The sequence below is a fragment of the Parus major genome, chromosome 3 (genome assembly GCF_001522545.3).
Source record: "Parus major isolate Abel chromosome 3, Parus_major1.1, whole genome shotgun sequence".
Classification (NCBI taxonomy): Eukaryota; Metazoa; Chordata; class Aves; order Passeriformes; family Paridae; genus Parus; species Parus major.
In genome coordinates this window covers 62327136-62339202 of record NC_031770.1, presented here as the reverse complement: position 1 = coordinate 62339202, position 12067 = coordinate 62327136, and the positions used below count along the sequence as shown (strand labels likewise).

Here is a 12067-nt window from a genome sequence, read left to right as displayed (position 1 = left end):
CTGGTGCAGCTAGAGGCTATGTCCCCTTGTCCTGTCACTTGTTGCCTGGGAGAAGAGGTTGAACCACATCTCACTACAACCTCCTTTCAGGAAGAGAGAGAGATAAGGTCTCCCCAGAGCCTTCTTTTTTTCCAGGCAAGGGAGGGTGTTTTTGGACAGTTGTGTAGTTTAATATTTGCTTTAATAGCCCATTGAAGTCAAAAACTATTACCAAAAGGATTTTAATCTATCAAATATTAGGGAAATCAAAGAATATTTAAATTACTTTAGGATTCTACAGTTTCCAGCTGCATGAAATAAAGTCATTAGACCAATGTAGCCCTGACCTAAGCACTACCACAGGGAAAAAAATTAGATCCAGTGCCACATTATAGTCCTGACAGCCTTCACAGTTGTGGAATTGCTTCTGATCTAAGAATGACGCACGGAAGAGTGGATAGCAACATTGTTGTAAAAGTTAGTTTTACAACTAACTTTCCCTTTTGTGAAACTGTCCTTAGCATTCACAGTGTGAAATGCATTTGCCTGTCCTGATTGATGAATGAAACAATGGCAAATATATGCTTAAAAGGAATTTTCTACTAATTAGTTTTTAGGACAAAATCCTAGTTCTCATCACTGTTTTCCCTGTATAGTTAAAATTATCTTAATACATTAACTCTGTCAAAATTGCTGATTCCCCTTCACAATGCACTAATATCTGCATATGCATACTCCAATTCACATCTAATTTTAATTTTAAGTGTATGCATAAACCTCATCAATATTTGTAGCTAACCTTGCCAAGATTTTCCAAAATTGCATTCTCATATATTTATAGCTATTTCCCACATAATTTCCAAAGTTCCTTTCTTTCCAGAGTAGCAGTGACCTAGCAAATTTCCCTTGTGATTGCTCTTACATGAGCTCTGTATAAAGAAAGCAACAAATCACTGGACACTTCTGGTTCAATAGGAACTTGCAGTCAAAATACAATCAAGTTGTACTACAAAATCTATGTATATCTCCCTCATGATAAATGAAAGGAGTAGGATGGAGCCGTGTCTCTGGGCAGAAGGACACACTGCACTTATTTCTGGAAGGGGAAGGAAGAGAGAAAGTTGGGAGAGTTTTCACTTCTATTCATCTGGAAATTCATCACTTCTTCTGGTTTGCTAACAGCAGAGTAGAATGTGACATTCTCCTGAACATTTCACTTCTATGTAATCAATTAAAAATCACAGTGTTTGAACAAGAGATGCATTTTAGGATAAATGTATCTCACATGGATTAATTCTACTTGCACACCTTATACTGGGGCATTTATTTTTCTTGCTGGGAAAAAAAATTCTCGCATTTAGTTTTAAGTTGACATGCCTCTTACTAAAGTAAGAATACTATCAAACATATTTACACTTTTTTTAAAAAAAGGAAAAGGTTTTTGTGCCCTTCCATTTTTGAATCAGCAAAAACCTGTGTTCTCAGAGTTCACTTTCTACTGCAAAGTAAAATCTTCATTGACTTAATAGCTTGAGAGTTAAATTTAGAGTGATGTAGTAGTGGTTCTGCTCCAACTCATAGGATGCAGTCAGCCATCTAGTCATGTAGCTGTCCCAGACAAGGAGTGTTCATATTCAACCTCTACCACAGATCTTTTGTTATAATAGTGTTATACTAACACTCCTGGTAAAAAAACAAAAAAAAAAACAAACCAAAAAAACCAAAAAAACTTCAACAAACCAAATCAACAGTAAATATTTAAAAGGGTGAGTCTAACTTTTGATGCCTCCCTGTAAAATGCTCATATTTTCTACTCCTATCATGAATGGTGATGCAAAAATCTTCTAGGAAAATGAGAGTTTAATGTTTTCCTTAGAAAAAGCCATGAAGATTATACTGAATTTATGTTGCAGTTACAGTTTAAATATTGTGATTACAAACTATTTAATGTATATAACCTGAACAGTACCATATACATGGGTTATCACCTCTTTAGGGTGTATTCCACAGCAGATGTGTTCATGTACTAATATAGCTGACTTCAGTAAGAGCTGTATGAATAGACCTGAAGTCAAAATTAAGGTCCTACCTGCTACAGGAGGAAAAGGTCAATGCAAAATAAGGACCTTAACATTTGAATAGATGTATTAAATTATGCCTCTAAAAACAGTAAAATAGTTACCAGAAAACTATATTTATGGTAATTGTGTCAATTGTGAATAACCTCTCAGCAAAGACTGAAACAAGATTGAGCCTTCCTGACATGCACAGAGAGCCACAACTTAAATCTACATAATGGAATATAGGAAAAAATTGAGTTCATTTACATACCAAAGGAGGCTACAGAGGCTTAGATTCATTGTGCCTTTGACAATTTGACTCCAGGCAAAGGTACAGAGATACCTTTGAAGTTGTGAGAACATAAGCACATACAGGGAGTAGCAGGTCTTTACTCATTACATATTTGTAAAAGATTTTTTAAAACTATCTTTGAAGATAGATAGAGACTGCTCCAGTGAGAAAGCTTTTCTGTGCCTGGAATTTAATACTTTCCTTTCTTATGGTAAATGCCTTTGAATGGCACCAAGCAGAACTTCTAGACCAGATACAAGATCATACTGTGCTCTCAGACTTATTCTAAAAGAAGGTCAAATCTGCCCCTGGACTAAGTGAGGCTTATTCAAGACTTAAAGCCACAGCTTTTTCATTCTCATTTGTAAGGACAAAGATCAGCATTGACTATGATTTTGAGCAACTGAACGGATTTGAGTGAAAGTATAACATAGGTAAGTTTTAGCATATGGTTTGTTTGGGATAAAAAAAAATGAAAAAATAAAATAAAAAAAATCAGTACCTCCTATGGGTTTTTTCTTATTTAGCCTCCTCTACATTGCATGACCTGTTTGTTAGGTCATCTCTTTTACTCAAAATAGGAGTCTAAAGAATAATGTAGCTGCTTACGGTGTGCTTTATGATGTCCATCTCATTATGTTTTGCATTTGGAGGAGGGGGACAAAAAAAGTATCAGGGGCTATGAAGAAAAGAGCAGTACATGGGACAGAACAAGACTTGTCAGCAGTGTCATCTGGTGGTATTTCTGCCACCGATTGGTGTCACTATCTCTTCCACTAGTCAAAGATTTGGTAGCCATGTACTTGCTTCACAACTCCCAAAATAGACTTTCTTACATAAATCAACTGTGCTGTAGGCACATACTAGAAAAAAAAACCCAGAAGCTAAATCTAGCTGGTCCCTTTGTCCACATACAGCTTAAACACACTCCCACCCAGGAATCTAAAGCCTGAATGGTCTGTTCCAATGCACTAAAGCAAGACATACTATATAAAGGTACAGGCATATGACTAAAATATTAAATATTTTTTTAAAATGTTTAAAGTTGACAAGAGAACATGGCAGTGGGATCATGTGGATAATAAGCACAGCTGGTTGTCCATAGCTTTAAGTTAAGTGTTTAGATGCGGTGACTTTATATTTTGTTTATCTACTTCATGTACTGTATGACCAGTCTGATCTGTAGATGTAAAGCAGCAAGGATATGAAACCTGCCTGTTCCTGCAAGTTCTCTTTGACCATACCCATGGTTGGGTTTTAAATCAGAAAAGTGTGTTACACTTTTACACCTCTCTGAAGATATATCAATACTACTGCTCAACAATACTTTTTAAGAGACACTAAAATGAGGCTGCAGTGGGGGAATATAGGCAGGGAATATAATTGTTGATGTTTTTTGAATCATAAACAAAAAATTTTAATAAATGCCATTGTAAAAAAATGTCCTTTAAACTTAAAAATGAATTCAAGAAAACCCTGTGCTAAGGACCACACTTTCACATAATAATTTTATATTAATATTTATAGAAATTATAAATTTTTTTTTAAACAAAAACAACAACAAAAAAGCTATGATCAAGCCATTACAATTGTGAAAAGAATTAAAGAAATCACTGAATTGTTGGAAACCACTGGCTAAGCAGATGCAGTTCAAATAAAGGCAGCCTTTTTTGAGAGTATAGTCTGTTTGTAAATGCAAAGAATGTGTACCTAATTTCAATTTATTTCACTATTTGAACTCAATTATTATCTTATTTATATCAAGGACTAATAAGGATTTAAAAATAAAAGAAAAGTATGAAGTATTTTTTCTTTCCCTAACCTTTAAATAAACATTACATGAAAGAAAATGAGCACTATCAGTTATATATTCTTGTAGGATGCAGTGGCCAGGACCTAAATTAGAAATAGCACCATATTTGTTTAATAAATCATTTAACTTATCAAAAAAACCTCATATTTAAAATGGAATTTTTCTATTTAACCAGTATGTAAATGTACACGTATAAACAATTTTTAAGTGCTGGGTTTGTACCATTTTAATTGAATTCCAATTTCCATCCTAATGAAGCTTGACAGAAACCACAAGTAAAAATGAAACCATTATCTAGCAAAAGAATAAAGCACCATTTACCACTCTCCATCATTAAAAAAACAAAAACAAACAAAAAACCCACCTAAGAATCTGGATAAATTACTCTCAAAATATTAATTTTTTTATTAGAAAGATATTTAAGTTATCCTTCTCCCTGTAAGGCACAAATTTATTGAGAAGGGCTGTATTCAGTTGCCATATTAGGCTCTTTTGGGAAAAATAAAATAAATTTTTTACATGATATATGTAAAAAACTTGAAAATTGCTATTTTGAAATCCAGGTTTCTTGTTTGTTGTTTTAAAACATGATTAACATCAACACTCTAAAAGTCTTTTCAATCATTTTGAATTAAACCAATTCACCCTCTACTACTGTAATATGGCTTAAGCTGGTAAAATGAGTAATTTCTAATAGTTCAATCTTTTTAAACAGAGAAGAAACCAGTGACTGTCATCATAGGAAAGAAAAGGTTTTTATTTCTGTAAATGGATAGCCTGCTTCAAATAGGGTAACTTTGGTTGCTTCCTCTCTCTTCAGTATGTCCTGTACTGAAGCCAGACCCATATTATGAAATGTTTTAAAGAAAAATAGTTTCTGTTTTCCAGAACTGAGCAGTAAGAACAGAATGAATCTACCTCTTACTCAGAATTTATATTGTAGGCAATGGGTAAAAGTACTCAAAATATTTCTAGACTAGACTTTTTTTCAAGGTTTAGGTCTCTGAAACTGAAGATTGGGATTTCTGAAAATGTAAGTAGTTGTACAGATTTAATTTTTAAGTCAGTGGTAGCTGATCTTCCCAATAAATTGAAAACACTAGTAGAATTTTAAACACATTTCTCATTACATAAGTAAAATATGCTCCAAATACTTTAGATCACAAGGTTCTTTTGGAAAAAAGAAAAAATTTAATAAATATTCAGATCTGCAGTCCAGCTGTTTGCCCACAAGTAAACAGGAGCTAACTGTACACACACACCTTTAGCCTGTTGTGTACTAAGAGGATGTATTAGCTTGGCCCTCTGATTTATAGGTTTTCAGTCTTCCTGCCATCCAGAGCTAAGCCCCTGACTCTCTAAGGGGTTACCTAAGGTAATGAATTATATGTAAGTGTTGCCTTGTACCAGCTGAAGGAGCATAAAGACTGTATTGGTTTTGAGTAGCGTTGTCCACAAATTCTTGAACCTTAAAGTCAAGCTAATCAATTTGGCCTCATGTTTGCCTCAACAGACTATGAGAAAACACCAAGGCTGAAGCCAAACTAACCAGCACAGTTGTACAGGCCCACAGTCACAGGGGGATATAATTTTAAGGAATTTTGGTAAGAATTTGGAGCTTCTGTTCCCCACAAGGACAGAGCTTCTGTTCACCCCAGAAGACTCCATGCAGACCTGGGTTTTCTGACTTGCTTTTCTTTGAGTTATTAGGCTGTTGATTTTACCTGGTTGTTCTGAAGAAGAACAGACAGATTCCTTCAAGCAAACCATAACTAAAATTGTTATATTTTCCTTACCATGCTTTAATAGGTATACTATCTTCTTCCTCATCAACATTGAAAGGCAGAAAAATAAGACATCTTTTCATTTTGAAAATTTGCTAGATGCTAATAGATTCTATAGAAACACCCTAGCTCCAAGCATAAACAGCAGTACAACTGAAGGGTAGGAAACACCTCTTATGTCTTTAGCCATCAAAAGGAGTCATATAATCCAATTTATTCATTTAGGCCCTTGTTGCAGTCAGCACAACTGGCACCTCTAGCAGCAACTCATGAATTACCATGAGAAGTAGCTATCTCCCTCTTGCCTCTAGTGTGCCCTCATTAAACATTTTGCCAATTGAATACCTCTGTTACCTTCTAACCATCACACTGGTGAAATAATTGGGATTTTGCCCTCTGGATTTTGTGTATTATTTCTCATACATTAGCAATTTCACGTGTGTTAATCTTCAAGCATACACATCTTTTTGCCTTTTGAAATGGTTTACATCTTAAAACTTTTCATAGTTATCCAATAGTCTGAGAAAGGGGCTGAAATGCAGAAGCTAATTTTGATCTTGTCACTGACAAGCCATGTGTAGCCTTGGGGCTAGCCTGTCTCCTTGCAGCCTGCTCCCAGACAGAGGAAATATGTAGTTGCACAGTTCTCAGCAGCAAAATAAGGACCAAACTGTGACTCATTGTCACTTTTCTACTTGACTCCCGCTTCTCTCTTGCTCCACTGGGGAAATAAGTTGTGGCAGACAAACAGCTGGCACAGAAACCTTGTCTTTCTCCTCTCCTCACCTCCCTGGATTGGATCAGTGCACAGTCTCCAGAGCACTGCAGCAAGCAGAGCTGAGTCTCTGCTCATTCTTCCCTGTGTGGGAGGATAAAATGTCAGGGGATGGCCATCAACCCTGCACTGTGACCTGCAGGAGATTGGACCAGAAAGTACCAGCTACAGGCTGGTGCTGGAGCTGTTGTGCACATACAGATTAAGCTGTACATTGGCAGAAGCCATTTCTCAGAGGTTTCAGCCTTTTGCTGTTTGTGCTTCGCTGGTGGCAGCTCCAACTACATCTGCCACTGCGTCCAGGGCAATCCCTGTGTTCACAGACACAGTGGAGTAGCCCAGTTAGAGACCCATGGCTTTTTAAAATCTTAACTGGAGCACAGTAAAGATCTTAGCTTCTAAATGAATACTCATTATCTGGTTAAATGTAATAATTACAAGAGCAATAATTAGCATTCATCGTAATAATATGGCTAATATTGATATTAATATTAGATCCTGAGAGTATAGCAAAGACAGAGTACTTGGCCTCTGTACTGAGTCTTTGTACATTTTTTTTTATACAATTATAAGGACTTCCACTTTTTAATTGTACAGTTTTGGGATTGCCATGACATGCAATATAAGAATGCTGAAGATAATCCTTTGGAATTTTCTCCTGAATTCTTGACAGCTAGAGACATAGGTCCTGCCAACTTTCTAAAGACATTTATAAATTGCTGTCTTCAGGGATCTCATTTTGTCTTTCACAGTGTACATTTCATCAGTATTTCCACAACTAAAAATTTGTAGCCGTGTAAAAGAATAAGTAGCACATGTGGGTATTGGTGCAAGTAGACAGTGCAGGGTAATTGCTTAATATTTAGGTAACTTAATCTCATTGCCATTATCATGCTGTTGACCTGAAACAGCTCCTCATTGCCCCTGTTCATCTGTGAATAGGTTGTTGTCCTGACACAGATTGTCAGAAAGAGAACCCTGAGATGTGCACCAGCACAGCCTGCCAGGCCTGGGCTGTCTCTCTAAACCAGGAACCTCACTGGCCACAGCAGTGCCTGCATCGCTGTTGTGCCCTGCTCCCTGCCATGTCAGCACGGTACCCCGAAAGGCAAGGAGCCCGAGAGTCTGGCTCTGTGACTGACAGTGGAAAAAAAGGAGTTATAAATACCTATTGCAAGGAACAAGTGCTTTAGTCCGAACAAAGTCATGAGGAGCCCAGCAAATCATGGGCTGTGAGGAGATACAGGAAACAAAATAAATTGCATGAAATAACAGGTAGTTGAATAGTCTTTTGTTAATCCAAACTATATGTTGCTGAAGTTTATATCTAAACTTTCAGAATGTGAGTGCAACTACTAGCCCCAGAGGAAAAGAAGCTGCAAACTGAAACATTAGCTCCAGGCTGAATTATTACTTTTTTGCCATAAATAAAATTTCCATCTTGTGGATACAGTGTTTAAAAATCAGTCAATCACTACAAGTGCATTCCAAGTACATGAAAAAACAAAAATAAAATTAAGCCAAACATAACTAAACTATACTAATCATATAGTTTATTTCCCTGTGACATGGAAGGTCAGCTTACTGAGGAGCTGATGCCCCTTATCATCTAAGCCTATGTTTGTACTGAAGACACACACTGTTACAGCTCCTGTAAAAACACCATGTAAACAAAACAAAAACATTTTTCAGACTATATTTTCTTTCATTCAATGGTCTTTTGTTTCATTCTAGAGACTTTAATTTTCTTTCTTTAATAGATAAATAACTGAAAAGTCAGACTGGTTTGAAAAGCTTATATTTTTTGCCATTAATTTTGGACCAAAAATCTAGCTAATTTGGTTATTTCACAGATTTGCCTCATAACAGCTAGAAAACAACCAATTTTTCCAACACACCTAGTTAAGAATATCTGAATAAACCAGTGTTTGTATTTGGGTTAGGGCTGTCAGGCTGAGCCACCTGTTTTGGCAGTATTTGCCAGAAGTAAATTATTGATCAGTCCAACTGCCAATTAAAAAGCCACATTGCCTCGCTGCTGTGGATAACCAAACATCAAGAAAGGATTGTGCTACTTGACATAGTCCCTAACATCAGCCCTTAACAAGGAAGGGGATCACTTTCTAATAGCACTTAATGCAGACCCTCTTATAAGTACGAACAATAAAAAATGGAAAATGAAAAATACATATTTCATGCACCGAAACACTACACAACCATTGAGAAGCAGAATAAAATAACCCTCAGAAGACTGTTTTAAAGCTTTTTTTTGTATTTTTGTCATTATTAAATTAGGATAAACAGTGGAAAAAGTTGGAGTGAAATTCAACTAAAATATTCAGTATTAGAGAGGGTTGCATTTTAAATAAATCCCCTCTCTGACTCCAGCTGATAAAATATTGTTATGCATTTAAAATGTTATTTAAATATGAATGGTCAGGAAATATTGAAGTACATGAAAATTTACATTTTAGAATATGTATTTATTGGTTAATACAATTGCCTTTCATTTTTGCAGGCTGACATCTGGCATATTTATTTCAGCACAATTTTCACTGACTCCCTTAGAAGTCTACATAAATAAGAATAGCAGAGGGGGTTTTTTTTAACCTTTTACCCTTCGATAACTCCATGTACAGTTCACAAATACTCTGTGCTCCCTATGGAAAAATTAGGGTCAACAAATGAAGCTATTCTGACTCTGGTAAATCTCTGATTATAAGGGACTACCAAAGCTTTTTCTGAGCAAAAGGAATAGAACACTCTGAACTTCAGGCATTCCCAGTTTGTATTGCTCTAACGGAACTGCCTAAATAATTGTGTTCTGCAAATGAAGCTAAGGTTATTTTTAGAGGTGTTCAGAGAACTTGTTTCATTAACTGGTAAAAATTTGAGCTACAGGACCTAAAAAAGTAAAAAAAAAAAAAAAAAAAGAAAAAAGAAATAAAAGAAAAAGCAGGAAAGAAAAATAAAAAGAAACCCAAAAAACAATATTAAATGATCCTGGAGTGAAAACATTATTTATGAAGAACAACAAATCATTTTGACATGCCAGTTCAATTATATTGTTAAAGCACATACCATTTTTGGTTAATTATATTTGAAAATAGTTACTGTACCTTCTGCTGTTATCTCGGCCATGATGATGGTAAAAGATACTCTGTTTAAAAGGTCAAGATTTACTGCGGCAGCTTAGATAGTACTTCTGGGTTACTGACTCTCGCAGGAGCTGCAGAATGAGAAGGAGGGAGGTCCTCTGCTTTTTCTAATTGTGCTCCTTCTTCTTTTATGCTCCCTGAAATGTCTGTTTCCTCTGCAGAATCTTGGCCTCCCAGAACAACCCGAGGCCTTCCAGAGGCAACACTTAAAGCTCAGTCTAAAGTGTCAGCTTCTAATAAAAATAGCCATGCCTCAGAGAGAACCTTCAGCACGTTTTTTCTAATATCCTCAGAACCATGCACACCACAAACTAAAAGTAAAAAAAAACCACAGCTCTAAACAGGACAGGAATGCATGGAGAGGCAACAAAAATCAAAAGAAATGGGAAAGAAGTGTTCAATGCTCCTACAGCCTTGCTAGCATAATTGCAGTTCTTTGGGGGGTATGTCAGGAAACATGAAATATAGAGTTCAAAGTAACCTTATCCATCCCAGTACAACTTTATTCTTAGCACACTCAGTGCTTAGCACATTCTTCCTGGCCTTTTATGGCTTGGGGAGGGTCCTGTGGAGCTCACCCCTGACTAAGGGGGAGGGTAAATTTAGGTGATTTTCTCCACTTCAACTCTTAGTTGCAGTTCAGAACCACTTAGACACCAATTTAAACCAATTAAATTGGTTTGGATTTTTTTTTGTCCTTTTCTGATTTGCTGAAATTATCATGCATACCTGTAAAGTTCATCTAAGTATCACAGAACACTGTCAAAAATTTAAATAGTAATATTTTATATAGTCTAGATACATTAAGGCAATATGCAAAACTATTAAGTAGATCTGTGTCTGATTCATGGAAATATTTAAGTAGCTCAAAACTGCTATGATTTTAAAAAGATTTTGTAAAACTGAAAAGAAGTAGATTCTTAAAAGCATTTAAAGGAAGTAAAATTTTAACAATTTAAATAATTATTTTAAAACCTGAGCAATCTTTTCATTGCACTGCTTGCAATTTCACAGCTGCAGAATTAGGTATGAGGTCAATAGCTTGAAAATGAAATTAGCAAAAAAGCGCCCCCAAGCCAGCAGACCTCTGTCATCATCATCGTCACATGAAATCAGAAACCATCTTAAACAGCTCTTGCTAGTGAACCTATAGTCACCTTGTCTCTGCTACAGGAGTTGGCATTTACACTTCTCATTTCCCCCCTACCCAGGAGATATAAGCACCTGGCTCTGTGGCAAAGTGTGGGGAAAGGAATCTATTAATCCAAAGCACAAGATGCAGAAACAAATGTTCATTGACCAGCAAAATCACCACTAGGTTTTTCTCTTCCCTCTCTACTTAACACACTTCACACCTGCCACATCTGAAAATGGAAGCTTTTTCTAGACAAAACTTGCAATAAGTTGTTTGAGCCCCTTTCTTTAGCTCTACTGACTAAATGTTTTGCACTGACAGATTTTGATTACTTGGTGCTAAGTATTCAATGCTTTTCTGATCATCCTTCTAACCTTATGTTTGCTCCTTTAGCCTGTTCTTCAGTAGATCCTCGTCACTAAGGCTGAAAAAAGATTTTAGATTAAACCTTATTTCTTCAAAAATACTCTTTCATGGACACCTAAATGGTCCAAGGAGTCACATTCACATATCAACAAAACAGCTGCCCACAAAAGGTCAGTGGTTAGTAAAAGCTAATAGAAGGTGTGATAGTAGGGAAAATCTCTTGTTTTTCCTAATTATTTCTCTCTTGCTGAAACAGTTCCATTTTACATGAACAGTTAAGTATTTGGGGTCACCTGTGTTTTGACAGCTTTACTACTTGCTTGAGATGTGAGACAGATTATCTAAATACCCGAAGCACAGAGCTAATCTATCCTGATAAGTCAGTATATTTTTTACATGTATTCCTATTCAAATTTAATAAAATAATAAAGTCTTAGTTTGGGACTATGGGGAGAGAGATAAATGGGGAAAAATTCATGTCTGAATATTTTCTTGTTTTATGTAGCAAGATCTTGAGACTGTGGATTATAGCCAGACATAAGTGTTTGGATAACTAACTACATGCATGGTTGTCTGTCCCTCACCAGTGTACATTTCAGCTCCTACCACCTTCCTCCTTCCTTCCTGCCTTACTCCCTTGTTACTATTTCTGCTTGCCCTCAGTCATGGTCTGTTATTCTGAAACCAAAATATAAGAGCAGAAGA

At 36.0% G+C, this 12067-nt stretch overlaps 1 protein-coding gene across 1 annotated transcript in view; it reads right to left on the bottom strand.

The window, feature by feature from the left end:
• TRDN (triadin) overlaps positions 1-10334 on the bottom strand; it is a 143064-nt gene extending 132730 nt beyond the window's left edge. The window contains exon 1 of the mRNA XM_033512927.1: positions 9823-10334. Coding sequence (XP_033368818.1) covers positions 9823-9844 — 22 coding nt within the window. The 5' untranslated portion in view covers positions 9845-10334. The remainder of the gene's footprint in view (positions 1-9822) is intronic.
• Between the last annotated feature and the right edge of the window lie 1733 nt (positions 10335-12067).